Raw genomic sequence first — 26,549 nt, forward strand, 5'->3', positions numbered from 1 at the left:
CTGAGCCCGCCAGCCACTTTTGGAAATGGCTGCGGCCACTTTCGGGAGTGGCTGCAGCTGATTGCTCTGGCTGTGGCTGCTTTTGGGAGCGCAACAGCGCTCCACTCACCGGCTGGCACTTGCAGGGGGGGCACTGGCGCTCCCACCTACCCCCCCGCCCATCGCCTAAGCGGCGAGTGCAGCCAGTCAGCACGGTATGGGCACCCCCTATGCATCGCCACTGGGTTCTTACAAACAATCAGTACCTCAGAAGAATCCACTTTTGGCTAACTTTGCTTTTATATGTGCATGCTTTTGTTTCAGGAAATGTGATCTCTTCCAATACTGCACATAATTCCATCAGGCTACATCTTGAAGTCTGAAGTTCCCTCTGGCCTTTTACGTAGGCAGTTTGATTTAATTTTTAACTTATTAAATGTACATATGCAAAATTAGTTTAGCTAATAGTGGATTTTTGCAAGATACAGTTTGTAGTTAGCTCAATAGCCCTGATTACTTTTACTTTGAAAAAGTCTTTTCCATATCTCCCAAAAGCAAGTTCCTTCAATAATTCAAGGAGCTGGGGAACTTCTGCCTTTTCGTGAATCCTCAGCTGTGTGTCAATTATCAGAATAATTTATTTTAAGCATCAATGGCTAACCTTGCCCTGCGCTCAAAACCAGGTTCTTGAAATTCCCTTGCACATAGTATATTATAATTTACTTAAATTTTTTGCACTTTTGGAAGTAATTTCTCAAAATAATCTATAGCTCTTGTGTAACGATCACACAAATTGGGTGAATTAAGATCAGGTAGCTCATTAAGATCTATCATGACTCTCTTGCAAGAAAATCTAGGAGAACTAGTACAAATAGCAATTTAATCCTTTGAGAGACAAGGATTTTTGTGAGTGTTATCTGTATTGGGTGAACAGCATGGTTAGGACAGGTTTAGACAATTTTGGGGTATCAGACACCCTTCTTATTGTCACAACCCAAGAGTGTGATTTTTGTTTGTGTGTGCTTCGGCACTGCTGAATTATTTCCTGCCACTTGTAGCTTTCTTTGCAGGGTGCATTTCTTCGTTGCAACAGAGAAATGCACGTTGCAAGGAGTTCCCGCCATTTGTATTCAGATTTGTGCCCCACTATTGGCCAGTTCTAAATTATTCCTACGTGGCGGCTAGTGATTGGCTTGCTAGCCGTATAAGAGGCTTGAGTGGTTTCCGCCCAAGTTGGAGGACTCCATGACTATCAGGAGGAGGAGAACTTCACATCTTGTGAAGATCTTTAAGCGCTGCGGAGCCTATTGGACCCAGCGTGTATATCAAGAAGGCTATAGGGGTCTGATCAACCTCTCGCCTCTCCCCGTCGCCGCCGGATCCCTCGACATACCCTTCTCTGCGTGCAAGTTCCACGGAGCCTAGCAAACTTCGTGTGAGTGAATCCAGAGCTCTACCCAGGGTTCGAGTCCTGCAGTTTTTTTCTTCCCATCGCCGAAACCCCCATTGCGACGTACTCTCGAGGTTTTTGTTCATCTCCCGTCGCCGAAACCCCATTGCGACGTACCCTTATGTTCTGCAGGTTCGAGTTTTTTGTTTTGTTTTGTAACCGCAACTCAAGCAAGTTTTCCTGCCTGCACCACGACCATCTTCGGTGTAAGTAAAATAATCTTAAATCAACCACTAAGCGTCTGTGCCTAATTCTAGCGTGTCGCCTGTCTTCCCCGACCCGGCGTGTCCGGGCTGCTGGCCACAGCCCGCCGCACGAGAAAAAACCCCCGAGGGCCTCAGACCGCTCCCGGCCCACACACTTATACCTAAAACAGTTCTCGTTCTTGAAAGTTTATCTAAATCTCTCTCAACCACACAGTTGGCCCAATAGAAGAAATTACCCACAATAATCCTTGCCTTCCACATATTCCCTGGATCATCAAACCTACAACATCATTTTATTTTTACCATTTTTACTCTTTAATATTACAACTAAGAGCAGGCTAACACATTGGAAAGTACCTAATTATAAAAATCATACTTTATAGTTTCATAATTGGTAGGGTCAGAAGGGACCTGAGCAGATAATCAAGTCCAATCCCCTGCCCTGGGCAGGAAAGAATGCTGGGGTCAAACGACCCCGGCAAGGTGTCTATCTAGCCTCCTTTTGAAGACCCCCAGGGTAGGAGTGAGTGCCACTTCCCTTGGAAGTTGGTTCCAGATCCTAGCCACCCTGACTGTGAAGTAGTGCCTCCTGATATCTAGCCTGAATCTACTCTCAGTCAACTTATGGCCATTATTCCTTGTTACTCCTGGTAGTGCTCGGGGGAACAGGTCCCCCTTGGCCAGTTTGTAGACGGCCACCAGATCCCCTCTCAGCCTTCTCTTGTGGAGGCTGAACAGGTGCAGGTCCTGTAGCTTCTCCTCGTAGGGCCTGCCCTGCTGGCCCCCAATCATGTGAGTGGCCCTCCTCTGGACCCTCTCGATGCTGGCCACATCCCTCCTGAAGTGCGGCACCCAGAACTGGACACAGTACTCCAACTGCAGCCTGACCAATGTCGCATAGAGGGGGAGGATCACCTCCTTGGACCTGCTCATGTTGCATCTGTGGATGCGTGACAAGGTGCAGTTAACCTTCCTGACCACGTCCCCACATTCGCGGCCCATGTTCATCTTGGAATCAATAGTGACTCCAAGATCCTTTTCTGCCTCTGTGCTGACAAGAAGGGAGTTCCCCAGCCTGTAGGTATGCTGCTGGTTCTTCGTCCCCAGGTGCAGTACTCTGCACTTGTCAGTACTGAAATCCATCCTGTTCTCATCTGCCCACCCCTGTAACCTGTCCAGATCTAGTTCTAGCCTGTCCCTCTCCTCTAGCATGTTCACTTCTCCCCACATCTTAGTGTCATCCGCGAATTTGAACAAGGTGCTTTTCACGCCCTCGTCCAAGTCGCTGATGAAAATGTTGAACAGTGCGGGCCTGAGGACCGAGCCCTGGGGAACCCCACTGCTCACATCCCTCCAGGTCAAAAATGACCCATCCACCACCACTCTCTGGGCGTGACCCTCCAGCCAATTTGCGACTCATCTGACTGTGCAGGCATCGACACCACAGTTGCCTAATTTTTTAATGAGAATGGGGTGAGAGACAGTGTTGAAGGCCTTCCTAAAGTCCAGAAAGACTAAGTCCACTGCAACACCTGCAAAGTGGGGGAAGGGGCTAGGTTCTCTCTGCTGCTGGGGCAGGGGGACATTGTCCCTGCCCAGGCTCCAGGGGCAGAGTCTGCCCTGGCAGCAGGCAGCCCCTGGGTGCAGGAAGCAATTTCTTGCCCCCAGCTGCCCGGAAGCACATTTGCTCTTGATTGGCTGTTTACATGTGCCATACTGTGCAGTAAGTAATTCGGAGTAAATATGCTACTTGTATTTACAGGTCGTAAATTTACTCACAATTAGAGCAAATTACTGCACAGTAAGCATCTTCATGTGTAGATGGTGATGCTTACTACACAGTAATTAGCTCTAATCTCAAATAAAGTGTCTTGTGTAGATGTACCCACTGCGACTCATTTAGGATGATCTTTTGTTTCTCTGCAATCAACTGCTTTAGTCTGTGAAAATACACAAAAATGACACTTTCTGAAGATTTCTTGTTCCTTCCTCTCTCCAGAAAATAGAGGATGGGTTTGAAACTCCCAAACTCTTGTATAAAAAGCTCTTAAAACTGTATTCAACAATTTCTAGCATTTGTACATCTAAATATTCTGTATTCATCTTTGATACTGTCATCTGATTACTAACAGTTAGTGATAGAAATATAAAATATGAAGATGTTACCACAAAACAAATGATGGTGGGATGTTTCCTGAAAACAAATGAGCCACTACTTTTCAACATATGTTTTAAGTATGTGAAAGCTGATTTCAGTGTGTTTTAAAGTATTTCATCCAGGCATTTCTACAAGCTTTAAGGGAAATTTTGTTATCCATCTAAACATGAAACTATGTAAACAAACTGGCCTTTCATTTGTGGCTTTGGGATATGACTTACAAAGAGCACCTACACTTTAAAGTTGAAATCCAATCGATGGGTGTTTTATGAATATTTTTTTTGCTCTAACATTGCAGCAACATGAAGCATTTAAGGTCAATGAAAAAAATGTATGTGCTCTTTGATATATCTACCTTTCCCACATTCTAAGAGCTTTCCAACAGAAAAAATGTATTTGGGTACAACAGTGGAATTTGTGTCATCATGACCAAATGATTGCAGTGCAAACCCTGGATTCTTCTGAGGCTCTGCAGGCTTCTGGTCCCCATGGTAACTAAACCTCAGATATTGTCCTCCACTCAGCTGGAGTACTGAGTGTTGGGAGGCTTTTGTGCCTGATGAGATTTCTTCCATAACCTTCTAGCAACAGACTCTAGTGCTTCCTCCTGACTCTTTTCTAATTGAGATGCAAATTAAACTCTGTGGCTGATTACACTTCCCTTAAAGCTACTGACAAGTGCAGCTGTAACCAGAGTTTACAGACTTTCCAACAAGTGACTTCAGCTGTCATTATTTGCATGAGGCTGTCAGGACTTTACAGCCCGCCATCTCCGAGATGCAGATCACTTTCCCTCAGGCACTACAACCAATTTATTCACTGCATGCTACTAAAGTTAAAATTTGAACACTTCTATGTGAAGTGTATTGCATTTAGTCCACTCCCCACAATTATTATACTTTCTGTACCATGTTTTTGTGTGCTACTATCATTTACATTAATGAAGACTGGTTCTTTACTCAGACAGAGAGTTAGTACTGAATGGAGTTTCCTAGCTATACTCTCATTGGAGGTACAGTGGTTTGCACTGCAGTTGCTACCTCCATAAGGCTAGAAATGGACATTGCCAAATTAAATGCATCAGCTGTGCTTGGACATGTCCTGGCACAGCTGATCTGCTTCACTGAGTGAAACATGTCAGCCATTGTCCCACTTGTTGAAGCTGCAGGACAATGGGCAACATGTTCTCCTAGGATTGCCACCTTCTTTGATCGTGTCATTCAATCGTTCTGTTTGCAAACACAGGATTTTGCTCCAGGAACACAGCATTAGTTTTCAATCAAATATCTATTTTCTTCTTGACAGAGACACTCTTGAAACACCACAGAGGTGAAACACCATCAGAGAGCTGGACACCACCAAATACAGTGATGGTACAAAAGTTAGGAAGTGGGCTACTAATGTATATGTACTGAACTTTTGACAGTGTGATGAGCCACTGTAGGTTTTCTTCTTCTTTTTTTTTAATGATATAGCTATATTATAGGCATTGAGTGTATTCATCTTACAGATGTCTATGATCTTTTGAAGCTCATCCCATCTATACCTTTTCTAATTTAAAAAAAAAAAAGCTTGAAAAAAATCCTCCCTCCACCCATCAGGCTGACATGAAAGAGCTCCCTTCTCATCCCAAACAGCTCCTTAGTTCCTAGAAGGCTATGCTTTTCCCTGCTCTCTTCACAATCCATCATCTCATTCCCTCCTTCCAAAATTCCCAGAACGGAGTCCCTTTGGTAGGTGTCTCCTGCAATAGGTTCTGTTCCTTTCAGAATGTCACTAATCCTTTACTTGTTCAAAGGAATTGCTATACTCATGCTTGTTATTCACAGGTGGTTCATTCATCTATAATAACAGTTACTTATGGCTAGTCTCCCTACCTCATACCCTGCTTCTTCATTTCTGAGATGGGATATTCCCACTGTTGTGATGTTGTGAGGTCCAGCCACTTCTTTGTTAAAGCTTCAGCTTCCAAGGCTCTACTCACATCACATCACTGCAGGCACTGTACAGCTTGATGCCTGCCCACAGCAATGGGAGCTACAACACAAGCAAGGTAGGCACAGGAGGGATGTCTGGAACCAAGGAATAACCCAGCTTGACCTGCCAATGTGCCCCCAAAGGTACTATGAGTTGTTGTTTGTTTTAGTTCAGTCTTGAGAAGTGATTCTCAACCAGGATGTCATGAGATTCTTTAAAAGGTAACATCACTCAATATTAATGCTGTTAAGTGAGCAAATATCTACACTTGATTAATAAGATAAACCCATAGATTTTAAACAGTAATCTATAGTGTCAAAACATTCTGATCTGTTATGGTTCTTCTGAGTTTTTTGCAACAGAAGAATTGTTCTACAATTGTTAGTTTTACATAATACAAAAAAACAAGCAAAGACCTGGCATTTTAAAATGGGTGTACTAAGTCTAACAAGAGGCGCTCTGATTTTAAAAAGATAAAGACACATTGGTCTAGCAGCAGAGGCCAGAGGAAGACTGGGTCATAACAAGCTGGTGAAGACCAAATGCTTATGGAATGCGGAGAGGCTGGAAAACACCTTTAGACTTAATGGAAATGAAGGTCATGGGAATCCTACTTGGGATTAAGTGGAGGGACAGTCACAAGAAAAGGTTGATGGCGTGGTAGTACTGTTTTACTGGAACCTTTTTTAAACCTTAAAAACTAAGTTTCAGAGAAAGACCTGAAGCATACATGTCATTTTTTTTTGCAAAACTCTGTTTATCTATTCCTGGCATCTTTTTAGGAAAATATTTAGTTACACAAAATATAATTTATCTTAATACTGCTATTTTCAAAGGCCATTAAGTATTACACACATGTGCATAAGCATACCCATTTGTATTTGTTAGGGATAATCAAGTGGTTCTCATAAGATAACCTTATCAGACCCGATCTCTTTCTTTAAAACCAAAACAAACTATAGAAGTACATACCTATCTAAGTACGCAACCATCACTCTGTAGCCCAAAAGTATAAACTGTTGAGATATGTTAATCTTTATCCACTACTCTGAAATTAGAAAAATGCTAGAGTATTTATTTCTTCTGTGTGCTATTGTTGTTTGTGAGGTGGCTTAGCTTTAGAAAAAGTTTTTGGAACCTGATAGTCAATGGCCATAATTTGATTTTAAAATCATTGGTTAACTTGGGAATTGTAACCATAGCAAGTGGCAAACTTCTAGTTTTCAACAGTCTAGACACCAAAATATGCCCAATGATTGCCCACTAGGGAAAATATAAGCAGATAGTAGTTGAGCTAGCCCTCACCACTGAGAAAGAGCAGTGACCACTAGATGAAGGCTGAACTTGACAGAACCTACTTAGTCTGCTGAGTAAGTTGTTATAGGAAAATACAGGCGGGCAAGAATGAACATTGTGCTGAAACAAACCTATTGTTTTCCAACTGCATTAAAAATCTCTTTTCTCTAAGAGCTCATAGCATCTTTTTCACTCCTGCAAACTCTATTACTTATATTCAGGTTACCAGCAATGCTACACTGATTGTTTTATTGTTATGTACAGCTTAAAACATCTGCTTATCCAGTCAAGGTTACAGACAGAAAGAATTACTTTGATAGGAGTACTTAAGCTGGATTTCCCACTCATGAAACAACAGTGAAAAAGCTAGTGAGCTTGGAGTTTGCTATTATATTCTGCTATAATATTGAGATTAGTGTTTTATGTGAAACTGCTTTGCAATGGCTATTTGCTTTTTATGTTCTAAACTGAAAAGGGAGAATGTAAGGTTAATAAAAAAATTATTCAATTTCTTTGATTCCAAAGCTAGCTAGTCTACATTTTGGAGGCCCTCCACAAAACTCATTCTGCCCTTCTTACGAAAAATATTTCTTACAAAGCCATAATAGCAAGAAAACCCCCCCAAAAACAGTCATCTGATAAGCTCTCAAACCATCAAACAATCTTTCTTTAATCACAAAGATTAAATATTCAATTTTAACCACTTATAAAATTCAAGGAGCTTGCCTTACATCATTTAAAATAAATTAAAAGCCTTCAAAATAAACCAAATCAAGAAGGACGCCAATCCAGAAATATATGGGACTATTAGCAATATACCATATTTACTCAAATATAAGATGACCTCCCCCCAAGATTAGATTCTATATATGGGAAATTTATAAGGAAATAAGGACATAAGGAAAAACTTCTTTACTGTCTGAGTCTCCAGATTCTGGAATAGACTCCCCCCAGAAGTGGCGCAAGCACCTACTCTGGACACGTTCAAGAAGCATTTGGATGATTATCTTCTGGGGTCATTTGGCAATAGCAAGGATATTTGAGAACTCATGGTGCTCCGGATAGGTTCCTGAAGATTGGAAGAGGGCCAATGTGGTGCCTTCAAGAAAGGAAGGAAGGAAGATCTGGACAACTACAGGCCAATCGGTTTGAACTCAATCCCTGGAAAGATCATGGAAAAAATTATTGAAGCATCCATCAGGCTAACAGAAGGTATAATTCTGAGAGACAGCCAACACGGCTTCATTACAGGTAGGTTGTGCCTGACCAACCTCATCTCTTTCTATGACCAAGTGACATATCACCTGGACAGGGGAGGAGAAGATGATGTCATTTACTTGGATTTCAAAAAAGCCCTTGATTTGCTCTCCCATGATGTCCTCATGATAAAATTGGGGACCAGTGGCCTCAAAAAACTTACAATCCAATGGCTGAGGAACTGGCTCTGTGATTAGACCCAGGGAGTGACAGTCGATGGAACCGAGTCAACATGGTGCATAGTGACCAATGGCATCCCTCAGAGTTCAATACTCGGACCAGTACTCTTTAATATATTCATAAACGACCTGGACTCAGGTGTTAGAAGCAGACTGGCTAAGTTTGCAGATGACTCCAAATTATGGAGAAGTGTGGTTACACTAGAGGATAGGCTGGGGATTCAGGGCTACTTGGACAGGCTTGCAAAGTGGGTGGATCAGAACCTGATGAATTTCAATGTAGAGAAATGCAAGGTACTTCACCTTGGGAGAAAGAACCCACATCATACCTATAGGCTGGGCAGTGCTACACTCACTAGCACCACAATTGAAAGAGACTTGGGGGTCGCAATTGACCACAAGATGAATATGAGCCACCAATGCGATGCTGCAGCCAGCAAAGCAAATACAACTCTGGCTTGCATCTACCAATGCATCTCAAGCGAGACCCAAGATGTCATCCTCCAGCTATATTCAGCCTTAGTGAGGCCACAGCTGGAGCACTGCATCCAGTTCTGGGCTCCACACTTTAGAAAGGATGTGGAAAAGCTTGAGAGAGTCCAGAAGAGAGCCACACACATGATCAGAGGTCAAGAGAGCAGGCTTTATGAGGAGAGGCTGAGGCGTATAGGAATCTTCAGCCTGGAAAAGCATAAGCTTAGGGGAGACTTGGGGGCAGCCTATAAGTATATCAGGGGTGTACACCAGGAACTGGGAGAATGTCTGTTCACCAGGGCACCCCAAGGGAAGACACGGTCCAATGGTCAGAAACTGCTTGAAGACTGTTTTAGACTGGACATAAGGAAAAACTTCTTTATTATTCGGGTCTCCAGAGCCTGAACAGACTCTCTCCAGAAGTGGTGCAAGCACCTACTCTGGATATGTTCAAGAAGCATTTGGATGATTATCTATTGGGGTCATCTGACCCCAGCTGACTTCCTGCCCTTTGGGCAGAGGGGTGGACCCGCTGATCTTATGAGGTCCCTTCCAGCCCTAATGTCTACAAAATCTATGAGGTCTGCCTTGAATTTGTCCCCCTCCAACTGCTACAGCAGGGAAAATAAACCTGGAGGAGTCAGGTGGTCCCCTTGCTCTCTGCTCCTAACTTCTTCCCCTGCAGCCCCTTCTCTCTCAACTTATTGTTAGACCTTGCTCCCTCTGAACACATGGAAGTGAGGGGCAAACACTGACTTTGAAACAAGTGTGTCTGTAGTAATCTGGCTCATCCAATATTGATGCATTTTACATTTCTTGAAACTGCTGCAAGTTTTAGCACAGGTAGTCCATAAACACACTCTTAGGCAGCACTTTTGTACCCACTTATATGGAGTACAAACTATGCATGATATTAGTTCAAAGCCAAAAGGCTCATGATCAGGATCCTGGTTTTCTCTGATAAAAACACATGCAAAATTTTCTGATTAAAAAAAAAACACTTTTCTGTGATTAAAACAACAATGGCACTCTCTCTCTATATATATATATACACATATATAAATCCAAAATGTTCTGATACAAAACCCTGAAAATCTACATTCTTCTGTGATTAAAACAGAAATGTTACTACACACACACACACACACACACACACACACACACATTGATATATATATATTGGTTTTAATCACAGAAAAAGGGTTTTTTTTACATCAGAAAATTTTGCATGTATTTTTAGCAGAGACAACCAGGATCCCTGATCATGAGCCTTTTGGCTTTGGACTAGTATCATGCAGTTTGTACGCTATATAAGTTGGTAGAAAAGTGCTGCCTAAGTGTGTGTTTATGGACTACCTGTGCTAAAACTTGCAGCAGTTTCAAGAAATGTAAAATGCATCAATATTGGATGAACCAGATTATTATTTTTATATATATATATATATATATATTTTTTTTTAAATCATAAAATTTTGGATTTATTTTTTTTTTACTGAAGAAAACCAGGATTCCCCGCTTGTAATTTACCCTAGAGTTCACTGGGCTGGTCCTCAGCAGAGTCAACAACATTTCAAGCCATGGTGATCCCATATCTCATTATTGTTCAGTATATGTGCATTCTCCAGATACCCCCCACAAAGGACCATGTGCTAATTAGCCCCCTGCTCATGACCAGAACCGGGTGTTCTTGTCATGAGTCCTGGGATTCTGCAAACATTTATATGCAGATAAGGCAATCTGGTCCAGCTCTACCTCAAGAAAGGCAGGGCCACACTAATCATATGTGACAGGATGACAGAGGGCTCAATAGAGGGATTATGGGTAAATTATTTGGGGCCCCATTTGGTGATGTTTGCCAAACATTTAAGGCTTGTGAAAAAACAGGAATCAGTGGAAATGGGTAAGAAAGGAATAGCTCAGCTGTGGGAGTGAAGAGGAAATCAAAATGTATTTAATGTAATAGTTCACCATGACTTGAAAGAGTTGGTGCTGAGGGAGACTGTGCACAATGAACATGTATCTTATTCAAATGGGCTGCACTAACTTATCCTTGTGGTAGGCTCCCATCAGTATGTTTGCCCATCATGGGCCATGTGTTTATAGTCATGCTCAGTGTTGACTGCAATGAATCATCTTCATAGTTGGTTTCCATTCCTGAACACATGCTGCTTTTGGCAGCAGTTTAATAATAGACACTGAATTTAATGCAGTTCTGTTGTATGTGAATGTAAGATTCTGACTGGGGGAAAATACTTCATCCTACATTTGAGTAAATATGTATGTAACCAAGCACACTAACACTGGTGGCATTAAGAAAAAAGTAATGTAGAATGTTGAATGAGTGATATTATGCCATTAGCCTGCATACCATGTAAGAATTACAGTCTATCCTACACAATTCTGTAATGTAGAAGCATGTTTTTTAGTTACCTATAACTACCGTACTAACATTTTTTAGATAATGTGGATAAAATGAAAATGGAGATAAGGACTGGTGATAAACATCAACCACCATAGACCTGTGTCTTACTAATATGGAGAGTCCCAATGGGTCCCAATGTGTGAATAAGGTACAGGAGTAGAAATAGTCTCCATATTACAAATTGCAGGCCAATGTAAAGAGATTCTTTTTTTCATTATGGAAATTTGAAAATAACCATCCCTTGAAGTTCAAAGCACTACTGTATCCAACTTGGCATTTAACAGAAGGCTTCAAAATTGTGAGAATGCTCTTGTAGTGTTAGAGTTAAATGATTTTTCAAAACTCAGCTAAAAGAATTCTTTATATGAAAAAAGTTTTGACTTCTTCCCAATGCACACAGCCCTTAATATAAAGCCAAAGTGAGGACTTGTCATTTTTGCTTACCTCTAACAGAAGAATATTTGTAATCTGGAGCTATACATAGGAATAACATCACATCACTACAGGAAAAGGATACAAGCTCTGGTAGAGTGGTATGAGAGATTTCACAGCTCTGCTGGCATTGATGCATGTGGCACATATAAGGCTTGGCAGTAGTTTTGCAGTCACTATTGCTCCATCAAACAGAGGACCAAAAAACGGCACCTGCCAAATAAAAAAAAACAAAAACAAACTGATTTTATCTATGGATACAGTCAATTTAGATCATTGCAAGGAGGTGGAAAGATCTTCCAACAGCAAAAACGAGAGGTAAGTGCTCAGAGACTCCATAGAAGTCAGGCACCTAAATTGCTCTTTGTGCCTTTAAAAGTCTCCTCCTAGAATGATATCTTAAGGTACTGGAATACAGAAACAAGGATCAATGAAGTTTTGGAAAAGCAAAAAATATCTTACCTGATATCTCATTATAATGAATTTTGCCCATTATTTCTACCAGAAACAAAATGGCAACACTTATCTATAAAAATTATTTTCTCAGAAGAGTCATACCATGAGGCTAAACAGGGCAGAAAGCACTGTTCACCACTTACTGACTGACCCACTGGGCCATCAAAAGTAAAAGATTCATAGGACATGAAGAGCAAAGAAGGAACTGGAATCTGTAGCCCAGCGAAAAAGGCATTCCCCTAGGATGGAGAGAGCCTGGTTTTGGCCTGAGACTGCAATGCAAGATGCAGAAGCACAGTTATTGGATAAAATGTATACACAGCATCCCAGCTGTGATTCAATAAAATCTGGTTTTAGGTGATTAAGTCTGGGCAAGCTTTTAGATTATAAACTCCCCATTAACAGAAATGCCTACCTTGGGGCTTCAGGGAGCAACATAAATGTTATCTACTTCCAGGAGAGAAATGAGATGCCAACCCACCACCCCCAATTACCACATTATTAGTTGGCCTATGCATCTCAACTAAAAGGCACTTGGGTGTGTCCCTTCAAAGTATGAAGATGCAAAACACGCAACTAAGTTTTATAAATTCCACTTAAAGATACAAATACCTAAATCTTAGGCAAGACAATGCACGGTGTTAAAGCTTTTTATACTTACAGGGTGGCAAAGCAGGAGAATAGGATACAAAATGAACCCTTTGGATACCATAACCTTTTAAATAAAGAGAGCTAGCTAGCCATGTTAGTCTGAAGTTAGGCAGAAGGTAGGGCAGGGTGGCACTTTTCTGAAGAGTCTGTCTTTAAGGTCCCACCCTGCCTTCATTTTAAATAAAGGGAATTTTTAGGCTATTTCTTCTAAATTACTACACCATGAAGAATTTTTGGGTGGACTCATGAATCTGGGATTGAAACAAAGGACTACTTCCTGTCCAGCACCTGAAGAACAGTCTCCTCTGGAAAATCCTAATGTAATGAGAGGGAGCATGTAGCTAACGTTTTATCAGACCACATCCTTCCCTGTGAAGTCTCTAAAGGATTTAAGAAAAGAAAATCCCCCAAAATATATACAAATCTGATGCAGTTGCCAAGTGAACTTCAGTGAAAGACTGGACAGAGCTAATAACAATAAATTAAGTAAACCAGGATACGGTTAAAATAATTCTAAAGATATATCTATAATTAGTTCCTTTCAGCATTAAAGAGCTTTGCACTGTGGCTTTAGTCCTCAGGGATGATGCTATCTTATTTAGGGATGCTAGATACAGATGAAGAATCAGGTTCACATGGCAATGTACCATCAATTAATGTTGTACATATCTGGTCTTTGTTTAGTCTTTCTCGTTTAACTGACAAATCTTCCAGGCAGAGAAAAGGATGTTACCTACCAGTAACTGAAGTTCTTCAAAATTCATTACCCACACTCACATTTTTTTACTAGTGGGTGTCTTGCATCCTGAAACTTTCCGCAGAAATCTTTTTGCCATAACAGTATATGTAGAATTTGCCCTGGCTACGTATCTGCTTTTGGCCCATGTCAAATGGATAAAGTGTGGTACTTACTAGGGCCGTGAAAAGCTTCAGTAGCTGATTTGATTTGGAGGAGATATGGCCCGATTTGGGGACTAAATCTCTGAATCAAATTGGGAGACCAATTAAAAGCTCTGAATTGATTTGAAGCATTCAAATCAATTCGGAAAAGCTTCAGAAAAGATTCGTCCGCTTTGGAGATTCAGCCATAGAGTAAATAGGTAGCTGACACAGCTGCCTCCAGCTGGTAAGTCTGTTGAGGTTGGGGGAGGGTGTGGGATGTAGGTGAGGCAGTGCTGGGAGTGGGTGCTCTGCCCTGCTGCCACTTGCCCAGCTGGGGTGGAGAAGGGGTGGGGGATGCAGGCGGGGCTCACTCCAGGCGGAAGGGAACAAGCAGCAGCAGGGCATAGCCCCTATTCCCAGTGCTGCCTCACCCGCATCCCGCACTCTCTGTACCAGCTGGCAAGCAGAGCCCCTGCTCCTAGTGCTGATGCGGGTGCAGCAGCGCTGGGAGTGGAGGCTGTGCCCTGCTGCTGCCCAGAGTGAGCTGTGCCTGCACTGTGCCCCCTGCTGTGCCAGCTGGGCAAGCAGCAGCAGGGCAGAGCCCCCACAGCTCCCCCTGCCGGAGCAGAGGCAGACGCAGCTGGAGAAGCCACAGGAGAAGCTCCCACGGCTGCCCTGCTCAGACCCATCCCCTGCCCGGCCCCATCTTCCTGGCACTTAAAAAAAAAAAAAAAAAAAAAAAAAAGAGCCCCACACTCATTGGCTCTTGAAGCAGCAATCAAGGCCTCTGGGGGCTTGTGGCAGAACCCCAACAGTGTGGGGCTGTGGGGGGCAGTGGGGATTGCCCCCTCCCACTTGCCACCTGCACAGCAGCTGCCACATGGCGTGGGTGCAGCGTAGCTTGGCAGGGTGCCATACACTGTCTGGGAGCTGGGGCGGCTCCATGTGTCAGCTGGAGCCCAGCAGTGCTTAGCCCAGCAGTCCCAGCTCCCAGACAGCACAGAGTGCCTTGCCGAGCCGCGCTGCACCAACAATCCCCACTGTCCCCCCACTCCCCACACTCCGTGTGGTGCGGGGGGGCTCTGCCACGAGTGCCCAGAGGCCCTGATCACTGCTGCTGCAGCCAATGATTGCGTTTTTTGTTTTTTAAAGTGCCAGGACTAGGCTGGGGCCAGGCTGGGGATAGGGCTGGGCAGGGCAGCCATGGGGGCTTCTCCTGCGACTCCTCCTGCCTGGGGAGAAGCAGGCACAGCCGCCCAGCTGTGCCTGCCTCTCCCCGGCTGATCTAAATCACCGAACCTCTCTGAATCAGCACTGAATCTTCCGAAGCCAATTCAGCCAAATCGATTCAGGACAGTGATTCGAATCTTCAAATCGAATCACTGTCCACTGAATCGGCCAAATCCGAATCGAATACTTCCCTCCTTTCACAGGCCTAGTACTTACTACTCCTCAGTTCTCTCTCAGTCACAGAGTCCTAACTGTGTCCAATTCTGAGGAGAAGGGGAAGGAGAGCTTGATTCAATTGTGTATGTGAGCAATACATCTTGAAGAACCTGGTTACTGGTAAAGAACTTCTTTTTCTTTTTTGAGTAACTGTCCACACATACATTCCTGACTAGTAAGTGATTCCAATTCAGTGCTCACACACCCAAGCAGTGGGTCTTGAAGTCTCCTATACAAATAACATGCCAAATGCAACATCAGTCTGAGAGGCTTCCATGACGATATGAAATTTGGTAAATGTATTAATAGAGCTCCAAGTGGCCATCTTGCAAGTAGCACCTATGGAGACATGACAAAGGCAAGTGACAGACATGGCCTGAGTTCTAGGTTAAGAGATGTGAGCTAGTTCCTCTAATGAAATGATGATATAACAGTTGCCAGGATCACTTGAGCTTTTGACTGCATAAGTTCAGCTTTCTGATGTCCAAGATGGGATAGAATCATAGACTCATAGGGCTGGAAGAGACCCCGAAGGATCATTGAGTCCAGCTTTCTGCATAAGCAGGAAAAACATCTGGGGTCAGACGCCCCCAGCCAGGTGACCATCCAGTCTTCTCTTGAAGACCTCTAGGGTAGATGATTGCACCACCTCTGGCCAGAGCTTGTTCCATAGTCTGGATACCCTAGTTATAGAGAAGTTTTTCCTAATGTTCAGCCTGAAACTATCTTCCAGGAGTTTGTGGCCATTGTTTCTAGTTGTTCACTGAGTCCCTGATGTATGCCTCTGATATAGCAGTAAGCTGCAATCAGGTCCCCTCTCAGCCTTCTTTTCTTTAAGCTGAAGAGTCCGAGATCCCTCAGCTTCTCCTCGTATGGCTTGCCATGCAAGTCCCTGATCATGTGGGTGGGCCTTCTCTGGACCCTCTCAAGCTTTAGCACATCCTTGTTGACGTGCGGTGCCCAGAACTGGATGCAGTACTCCAGCTGCGGCTGCACCAATGTTGAGTAAAGTGGGAGAATCACTTCTTTGGATTTACTGGAGATGCATCGATTGATGCATGCCAGAGTTTTATTGGCCCTAGCAGCTACTGTGTTACATTGCTGGCTCATATTCATGCTGGGGTCTATTGTTACCCCCAGATCCCTTTAATTTGTAGTGCAGGTCAGGTTAGCGATGCCCAGCCCGTAGGTGTGCTGGGGATACTTCCTTCCCAGATGCAGCACTTGGCATTTCTCTACGTTGAACCTCATCTGGTTCTGTTCTGCTCAACATGCCAGCCTGTCTAGGTCTGCTTGTATCTGCAGCCTATCTGAGGGTGTGTCCGCAGAACCCCATATCTTGGTGTTGTCTGCAAACTTGGCCAATGGGCTTTTCACCCCCACATCCAGGTCGCTGACAAAGATGTTGAACAGCACTAGGCCAAGTACTGACCCCTGGGGTACGCTGTCTCACCAGGATGACACTGATCCATTCATCTGGACTCTCTGTTCCCTACCCCGCAACCAGTTTCGCAACCACTTGATGGTCCCACAGTTGAGCCTGAGTTACCTGGTCACACAAAGAAATGAGGTTGGTCAGACAAGACCTATCCACGATGAAGCCATGCTGGCTGTCATTCAGTATCATGCCTTCTCCAAGTTTGTCACATATAGCCCGACATATAGTTCATATGTCAATGAACTGTGCTACAGCATCTGAGAATAGGATCTCCTGGTGGGGCCCAGGAGGAGGAGACTGATGAATGCAAAGGGCAGTTTATTATCCTCAAGCCTGCATCAGTGCCTGGTGACTAGAATCCCCAGGGCAAGACGGTTAAGAGCATATTAGGGAAGGACTCCCTGAGGCCACTGATAGGGAGGGCTAATCCTAAAATGAAACCAGGACCAACTATACCTTCTCCTCAGGGATTAATATATAAGTAGAGAAGGCCCATTGCCAATAATCAGAATCGGGATCAGATTCAGAGTTAGTGCTGTAACCTGAGCTCACCAGCTGATGAGGCCATCAGTACCAGAAAAGCCCATGTCAGAGTCAGGAGATCAAGAAAATAAAGCTTATGTACTGGTTGAATGAGGGGCTCTTTAATTGATTCAGGGGGGCCAGAGTGTGGCTCTGCTGAAGTCTGGTGCGTGTCAGTGCTGAATGAGATTATTCCCAGTGCAGAACTCATGGCAAGGTGGGAATGAAGGAGACCTGTGCCACACTGGTGCTGGTACAGTGTGCTGTCTGATCCTTAGTGCTTGGACCTAGATTTCTAAGCCAGGAAGACAGTGAGCCCTCAACGGCAGGTTGAAGGATGCAATTACAATGTAGTGGCCTCTTGTCAGCTTTGTCAGTCTTCATCTCCCCCAGGGCCTTTGGCACCAAATCAATAGGCCCCTCCTGAATTCTGACTGCTTGCACAAGCTGGGAGGCATCAGTGGCAGGCTGAACTTTGAGAGGACCATAAAGTCTCACATTTCAGCTAGTGAAGTGAAAACCAGGGCCCTGTGTTCAGGGACAGCCTCTAGGGTGGGACTTCTGTCAAGTTGGTGGTGCGGATGGTGCAGGAGAATGTGGCGGTACAAAGGGAAATCTCAGTGCACAGTGGAGCCTGAAGGACCAGGAGTGAAAAGGTCATTTATTTCTTGAAGGGGAAGAATTTAGTTTGGCTTTTCTTTCCTTTCAGGGGTTTGAAAAAACTTCCAGATGGTGCATTTATTCTTGACGTGCACCTCATCCAAACAGAACAGGCACTGTGGATGTGTATCCAATAGGGGTGCACCAAATAAAGAGGAGGAGGGGAGTGAAAAGGCATGGGGGGAGGCAAATAGAGGCCCCCATGGTGAAGGAGGGAGTGGGGCTGGGGCAGGGACTGCCCAGATGGGGTGGGGGGCAGTGTGGGACTGAGCCACGAGCAGCTCATTCAAGGGGTACAGGGAGGGAGGAGGTATGGCTCCCCCCCCCCCGCCTGGGGGAGGCATGGGGGGTGTGCCCCCTGATCTGTGTGCAGGGTGAGGGCGGGCTGCTCCTGCAGGCTGGGACCAAGGGCAGCATCAGGCTCTTTCCAGCTGGGAGCTGGGTTGGGGGAACTATGGCAAATTCTGGGCTGGCTATAGCTCACCCTGTAGCCCCATTCCCAGCACTGTTGCCCACCCAGAGTGCAGCCCTGCCTCAACCCTGCACTGGGATGATCCTGGCACCATCCCCGGCCCACAGCAGAAGCCTGCCCTCACTCCATGCACAGATCTGGGTGGGGGAGGTACATTCCCCGCCCCCCCCCCCCATGCCTACCCCAGGGGTGGGTGCACCGGTGGGAGCCACTCCCTCCCTTCCCGCATGCCCCCTGGTGTGGATTGGATCGCTGCCAACTTGCACAGGCCTACTGGTAACCTTTTTAGCACAGGAGGGATATTTCTTGAACCCCAGGGATCAAGAGGAAAGAATGGCCATTCTGCTGACAACCTGAAGCAAGAAAATAAAAATGTTGTGAGGGACTGAGGAAAAACACCAATGATGATGAGACAAGAAAGTGGCTACCTAATGGTGCTGAAGGATAAAATAGAGGAGAGGGAGGGGTAGTAAGGTGCCTGCCCTGACCCAAAGGTCACAAGACCCACCTTTATCACTGAAGAGGATAAGACAAAGAGATAAAATCAGGTAAAAGAGGGAATTCAAACTAAGTAAAAATTAAGTTGCTTAAGGAAAACAGGAACAACTGTCAGTGGGGGAAAAATGCTGGTCACAAGCTGCCAAGGTTCCTTGGGTGAATATAATATCTTTTATTAGACCAACCCAAATGGTTGGAGAATAGTTATTAAGCAAGCTTTCGGGTTCAAAAACCCTTCGTTACCCTAAGGAACCCTAAGGAAGTTTCAGCAGTTGGTGTGTGCTCTTCCTGGATGGAATGAAAAGTAAACAAGCCAGGGGTCACAAGCTGGTGAGACATTGCTGTCTGAGCCAGGCAGTTGAGAGGAAATGGAACAGCAGAAAATTCATTCTGTTGTTTACCCCCATGGTGCAGGGCCAGAAGGGTAGTTGACTGCACCAATATAACGCTAACTAAAGATTCATAGATTGTAAGGCTGGAAGAGACCTTGGAAGATCATCAGGTCCAGCCCCCTGCACCAAGCAGAAAAGATAACTGGGGGTCAGGTGACCCCAGCAAGGTGACTGTCTAGTCTCCTCTTGAAGATTTCTAGGATAGGTGATTGCACCACCTCTGGAGGGAGTCTATTCCACAGTCTGGACACCCTGACTGTGAAGAACTTTTTCCTAGTGTTGAGCAGTTTGCCAGGAGTTTGTGGCCATTACTCCTAGTTTTCCACTTGGGTGCCCCGGTAAACAGTTGCTCACTGAGCCTTTGATGTACTCCCCTAGTGTAGTGGTAAACTGCTACCAGGTCCCCTCTCACCCTTCTTTTCCTCAGGCTGAAGAGTCCCAGATCCCTCAGGCTTTCCTTGTATGGTTTGCCATGTAAGACTGATCATATGGGTGGCTCTTCTTTGGGCTCTCAAGCTTGTCCAAGTCCTTGTTAAAGTGTGGTGCCTAGAACTGGATGCAGTACTCCAGCTGTGGTCTCACCAGTGCTGAGTAGAGCAGAAGAATCACCTCCTTGGTTTTGCTGGAGATGCATCGATTGATGCATGCCAGAGTATTATTTGCCCTACTGGCTACAGCATCACACTGATGGCTCATATTCATACTGTGGTCTCTGATTAGACCCAGGTCCCTTTCACTCGTGGTGCTAGTCAGTTTGGTGCCGCTCATCCCGAGGTGGAGACTTTACATTTCTCAACGTTGAACTTCCGATCCGCCCAACTTGCTAGCCTGTCTAGGTCCGCCTCTATCTGCAACCTATCTTCAAGAGTGACCGCGAACTTGGCCAGTGAGCTCTTCACCCGTCTTCACAATGGGTGCAGCTATTATAAACAAAAAAAAAAAGTCTCTGCATTTAGAGACTGGCTCAGGGCATGGGCCACATCCATTACTCAGGAACGTATATGTTGGCAGTTACTCAAAGAAGACCATCTTTTTCTGTTTTTGTAAATGACAACAATTTAGCATACTCTATGAGAGAGACAAGGATCTTTTATTGGACCAACCATATAGCTGGGATAGTATACTCTATGCACATTCCCTTCTTCAGTTAAGGTTAGAGATCATTTTCTATTATGAACTGGATTTAAATGGAATTAAGTTTCAATAAATTTAAGAACTGATCAGATAGTATCCTTGTGTGATCTGATAGATTTTTTTTCTAGAAAGCTGGAGACAAACTGGACAGTGTTATGAGAGTTTCTGAGAAACAAGAATCTTAAAAATGATTTATCTAAAAGATAAATTTAGGTTAATTCTGTTGGTGTTTTAGACAGGATACCATATATTTCTATATTCTTAATTAGGGCACATTAAGGGACTAAGTTGTTGCTTTAAGTTCTTATGTACAGTAGCAAAAGCCATGAACTGATTTAAAGGCAGGTTGATGTTTGAGTTGAATTTAATAAGAGGAAATGTGGACCCATAAAAGAGACAATACTGTGGGAAATTTCTGCAAATGGATATTTACAAAGGATGTATCTGTATAGCAGGGGTGGGCAATTATTTTGGCTGGAGGACCACTTAACGAATTCTGGTGAGCTCTTGAGGACTGTAAAAGTAGCCCCAAGCCTTGACAGGTGCCCTGCCCCCTGATTACCATCTTGGGACTGGAAGTCACATCTCCTAACCTCTGTTTACCACTGGAAGTTCCCTCCCTTGGCCCTGGAAGTACTCCTTTGGGAAGGGTTTGCCATCTTGGAACAGGAAAAAAAAGTCATATACTAAAAAACAAGCATCTACTATAACATATTGTAATATAATTAAAAAAAATGTCCTGATTTACATGCATTTGCATAGTGTATATAGAGGTGATTGCGTAAAAGCTTTAAAAAAGTCTCTCTCTTGTATATCGTGTGTGGGGGCTATGGGCTGTGGTTGGGTGGGTTTGGAGATTGTGTGAGATTTGTGGGGGGGGTGTATGCATGGAGTTTGTGAATGGGTGTATGGGGGGCAGGGTCTGTGGGGCATGTGGGATTTGGGAGTGTGTGGATGGTATGTGTGTTGGTGCGGGCTCCCCATTACTTGCACCCCCATGGTGCACAGCCCCTGCTGCCGGCAGCAGCAGTAGCAGTAGCAGGTGGCAAGCCTTCATGGCTTGTGGCAGGCAGAGCCCTGAAGTGGTATGTGGTTCCAGCTGAATCCCAAGAGCTGCATGTAGTGGCATGGAGCCCTCCCGACCTCTGCACATGCCTTTGAGCCAGACCAGGCTGGCTTCATGCCAGTATGTGGGGCTCCCAGCACTACAGGTGGGAGCCACACACCATCAGGCCGGGCAATCCGTGCCTCCAAGTGGGGCTTCCAGCACTCCAGTGAGGCGCTGCATGTGGAGGCGCAGAGCCAGCCCGGTCCAATGGCACACAAATCCCTGTGGCTCCCAGTCTGCGTGCCATGGGGCTGGCCTGGCTCTGTGCTGCCACATGCAGTTTCCTGCTGCAGTGCTGGAAGCCCCATGTGGAAGCATGGAGCCTGCCTGGCCTGGCCCCACGATGCGAGGCTCCCACCTGCAGTGCCAGGAGCCTCATGTGCTGGCAGGGAGTCAGCCCAGTTTGGTTTGAAGGTGCGTACCAGCAGGCTAGGCTGGCCAGACTCTGTGCCACCACATGCAGCTCCTTGGATTCAGATGGAGCCATGCATTGCTGGGGGACTCTGCCTTGCTATGGGCCAGGAGTACCCTGAGGGCCTGCCACCTGCTGCTGCTGGTGGCAGAGGCTGTAAGCCATGAGGAGGTGTGTGGCGGGGGGGGTCTCACACCCCCATAGGTCCCCACAAACCCCACACCTACCCACCTCCTGCAGACAGGAGCTCCCCTCCCCTCACCACTTGGCCAACCATGCGCCATCACACTTCGTGCCTCCACATGGGGCTCCCAGCTGGAGTGCCGGAAAGCCCCATGGAGGTGGACATACAAAGCCTGCCTGGTCTGGTAGTATGCCGCCTCTGAAACTCTGCCTTCCACCAGACTTCAGAGGGGCAGCAACGGACCAGTAATAATTGTTTTTTAGAGGGGCCCTGCGGGCTGGATAGAAAGGCCTGGCAGGCTGGATTTGGCCCGCAGGCTGTATTTTGCCCACACCTGCTGTAAAGCCTTTGCCATGGGCTGGGCTATAGAGAAGAGTGATCTGATCCAAGGTATTTAACTATTGATGAACTGGCAACGATAGTAAAAAACCTGCCAAGACCATAAAAACAGTACCTCACGCAAATAGGAAAGCCAAATGCTAATAAGCTCACCCCAAAATTCCATACCTTTTATTGATTTAGAATTGCTATCACACAAATGTATCTTATACCCTACTTTGATGAGTTGTAGTGTTCTCTCTACCAGAAACTTGAAAAGTCAGCAGTATTAGTGGCACAAAACACAAAGAAGTCCATATCATTTATAAAATGGGAAACAGTATGAAATCACACACACACAGACACCGATTATCAATGATAAACAGGAAAAAGTGAAAATCTTAATAGTACTGTATTAGAAATCATAAAAGATTCTAATTTTAAGAATAAGTCAATTCGGAGCTCATTTCTTCGTCACAAAAATCAAAACAGAAAAACCTAAGAAGGAGCTAGTAACTATTATCAATATTTAAGCTATGGATTTTTTCCATCTGTACTGAGGCTTACTGCATAAATAAATACCCTCTATTATTCTTCTGCAACCGCTTGTGGGTGACTGTGACAGTCATTCAATAAATGGACAAAAGGAATAATATAAATCCCCTGTATCCAGGGAATTCCTCTAATTAGAAGTGGCAATGAATTACAGAAGAAATTTGGTTTTAATATAACATCTGCAAATGACAGCTGTCTTTTCACAGAATACTTATGTCATTCCTTTACTCAAAATAGTTATCAAAAAAAAAAAGAAAAAGAAAAATAGATTAGTGTAAAACATTTCCATCATTTATTTGACTAATCCTGGATTCTTTTCAATGAATTCAACATAACATTTAAAGCTTTGGTCTGTTTTTTTAATGCAAAAGTCATTAATTTTTCCCTCCTGGAAATTTATCTGTGCCATGGAAGTTCTGGATCATCAAGTTTTGTGGGTTCATTTTTCAATTAAGAATTACATAAACTTAAGCATTTATAAGAAAGTTAAAATTCTATGACAAGAAGAATATATTTTTAAAATAGTGAAAGAGGATGCAAACATCCAAAACAATTTTGTATGCCAGGTATGACTGAGTATTCACTAACACCACCATTGACACACATTTTCACTTTGGTATCTGGTGAGTTATATACAGAATAAATGCAGAGAAGGTGATGTGGCATTATGCAATAGATTGTGCGTGTTAGAAGCTTTAAATTTTAATATTCACATATATATCCAAAATGATGATAATATAAATCTCACTTTAGTATTTAAATCTATTAGTAAAAATAATTTTCAAATATTCTTTTGATCACCTTTACTTAAAAGGTTGATCACATTCAAGAAAATTATCAGAATCTTGGAAATGTGCTGTAAGACTTTTTTTTGGTAAAACATATTGTGAATTAATATTAGAAATTTAAAAATGTGTTTTACATTTTGAAAAATTTACCAGAAATGTTTTCAAGCTCTCAGAGATATTTCCACATACAGAAGCAAATGTTCAATTAATGAAAAATTACCAAAATATATATGTAAACAAACTTGTTTACAGATTATGAAATGTATACCTGTCATTTCCCAAAACGTAAATCAATAATTCAAGAAGCTCTTATTTTTAAAGGTTCAGCCCTCTCAAATGCTGAGAATGCTTAATTCAAGCTGAATTCAGCAGGTGTTCAGGGCTTCCAGTACCCTTTCAGAATCAGAATCTGAAGATCCAATCAGAGACCGATTACATACCCCAAACTTTCAGTTGATTCAATGGGACTGTTGACTGGGAAGGAATAGGTGAATAGACCATAAAATCAAAAAAGGTTAGAATTATTAATTTCCATTTCAACAGTCTTGCTGTGGGCCATTAAACTCAAGGGGATACAACATCATAAAGTCTTTTTGACCTAATGAGGTTGAATGCATATTCTATCTTTGGTACTTTTAAAGTTGATATTCTGGTTGCCTTTTGGAGAATACTTGATTTCACAGGGATGCAAAATAAATGTGCTAAGCTTAAATAAACTGTAGGAAAATAAAACACATTCAGATGTGGACAGAAATGTACACCCTTTCATGACCAATACAAATTATAAAGTTAACGGGCTGTGAAAAAATATATTCAACATGTTGCAAATGCTTCCTTCAGTACAATTACTAAGAAAAAATAATTATTTTTGTTCTAAACACTAAAAGTAGGCAAGGTTACATAAACCTTTTGAGTACAAAGACTTCACTTCTATAGTAAGCAGCACTAGTTAAAAGACTGGGGAATGGGTAAATTGTTGTACCAAATGGCTGAGAATTAATCTCTGATGACTAGCTGCAATCTAACGAGGCATCTGTGTCCCAGGGAACCCACAGTATGTCCCTGGCGGTATGTGTACTGTGTAGAGTCTGCATGGCATTCTTTGTCCTCTTTTGCAGGCAGCTTTTCGTCTCATTGTTTAGAATATCCTCATGCATCTGTGACGCGTGGAATGCATTCATACTAACAGACTTACTATTGTTTTCTCTCAGAAGCTTTGTTGAGCAAAGACTGCATCACGGTTCCTGATAATTATATTGCTTAATTAATCAAGACAAAAAAAATTTGCAAATCATTGCCTGGTTGCCAAGCAGGGAGATAAAAAAATGAAAACAATACAAGCTGAAGCAATATAACAAAAGTAACAGCTATCTGATCAGAAATTCTTATATAATGAAGCTATTAATGCTAAATCGGTTAATGTTAACATTGCTCCAGGTGTCTCTACTTAGATGCAAACAAAAAGGCTAACATTATGTATATAAAAGGCCAAATGTTGCCATGGATTCGGTAACCTGATAGAGAGGACAGCCTTTTCATTTGATTAGGGAATGCAATTTAAATACCAGGGACTGAAGCCAAACAACAGACATTTCTCTCTGCAAGCCTCTTTCATTCACCCTCGGGTCAGTAGCTGGTGAACAAAAGGTCAGCCACACTTGCCCTGGAAATGTCTGGATTAATTTTATTACATTGTAATGGTTTGTACTTTAAATGTAGGGATAACACTAAATTTCCAGTTGTCTATTATTCCTTCTGCCCTTTGGGTGTTTTTTGACTAATATATAAAAAGACAGCTTTTCTGGGATTGATTCACATAATTTCATAACGCTAAATTCTAAATGTTTTATTCAGTTATTTCAGGTTAAGCTACATTAACAGCTATTTATTTGTGTATTACTTCAGCATTTTAGGATGTTATTTTCTCTACTTTTAAGTTCCAGAGAAGTGAATTATAAGAGTCTTTATATATGTAAATTAAGTGTATATATCAATAAAAGGTTTTCACATATGAAAAATAGGTGGCAAATTTTCAAGATTTTTAAATGTAGGGTGACAAATTTCTAGTTCTTAAAATGTACAGATGTTGCCATTTTCATACTTCTGAAAGATGTATCTTAAACAACTAGTACGTGTCCTGAGATTTACGTGTCCTTTTTGCTGTTGTCTACACACTAAGACACGTTGTTATCTTTTATGTAAATAGATAATATCAATAGTAGTGAGGACTATGGTTATTTCAATAAAATATATTCTATCTTTAGAAGTTAACACGCTGAATGCACTTGTGTACTGGACTACACATTTACATACATTTATCTCTGCATTTAAAATAAGACATCCTTTTTGTATACAATGCATTAGACAATGATTGCTTTTGCATTAAGCTCATCTCTTAGAAATCTGAGAAAAAGTTGACAAGAAAAAAAATAAGTATAAATAAATATTAACACCAAGAAAAATGATTTGATATAATGACATAAAGCCAAGGATGAGTGTTAAGACTGCCATGCAATCCCTAAATTATACTGAGTTAGTTTATTGCCAGGGTCTCAAAAATCTGTGTGAGGTTACATATAGCACCATGTGTATCCATAGCACCATCAGAGATTTAACTAGTAGCTAACTATTATGTGTGAATTAATACCAAGGAAAGCCTTAATTCTGTATTCTTTTCCTTTCATTGGCTTAAATTGGATCCCGTCCATCATTTTAAGCATCATTCTGTATAAGCCATCTCCAATGGATTTAAAATTCAGGCAGGCCACCCAAAATGCTAAAAATGAATATGCTTTTCATTTCA

At 43.1% G+C, this 26,549-nt stretch overlaps 1 protein-coding gene across 2 annotated transcripts in view; it reads right to left on the bottom strand.

Annotated features, from left to right (window-relative positions):
• Window positions 1–26,549, bottom strand: part of RALGAPA2 (Ral GTPase activating protein catalytic alpha subunit 2) — a 375,043-nt gene that overhangs the window by 79,790 nt on the left and 268,704 nt on the right. For both annotated transcript variants that reach the window (XM_025201970.1, XM_025201964.1), the window contains one exon: window positions 11,916–12,043. In XM_025201970.1, the coding sequence (XP_025057755.1) occupies window positions 11,916–12,043 (128 nt within the window). The remainder of the gene's footprint in view (window positions 1–11,915; window positions 12,044–26,549) is intronic.

Source organism: Alligator sinensis, unplaced genomic scaffold (assembly GCF_000455745.1).
Source record: "Alligator sinensis unplaced genomic scaffold, ASM45574v1 scaffold140_1, whole genome shotgun sequence".
Classification (NCBI taxonomy): Eukaryota; Metazoa; Chordata; order Crocodylia; family Alligatoridae; genus Alligator; species Alligator sinensis.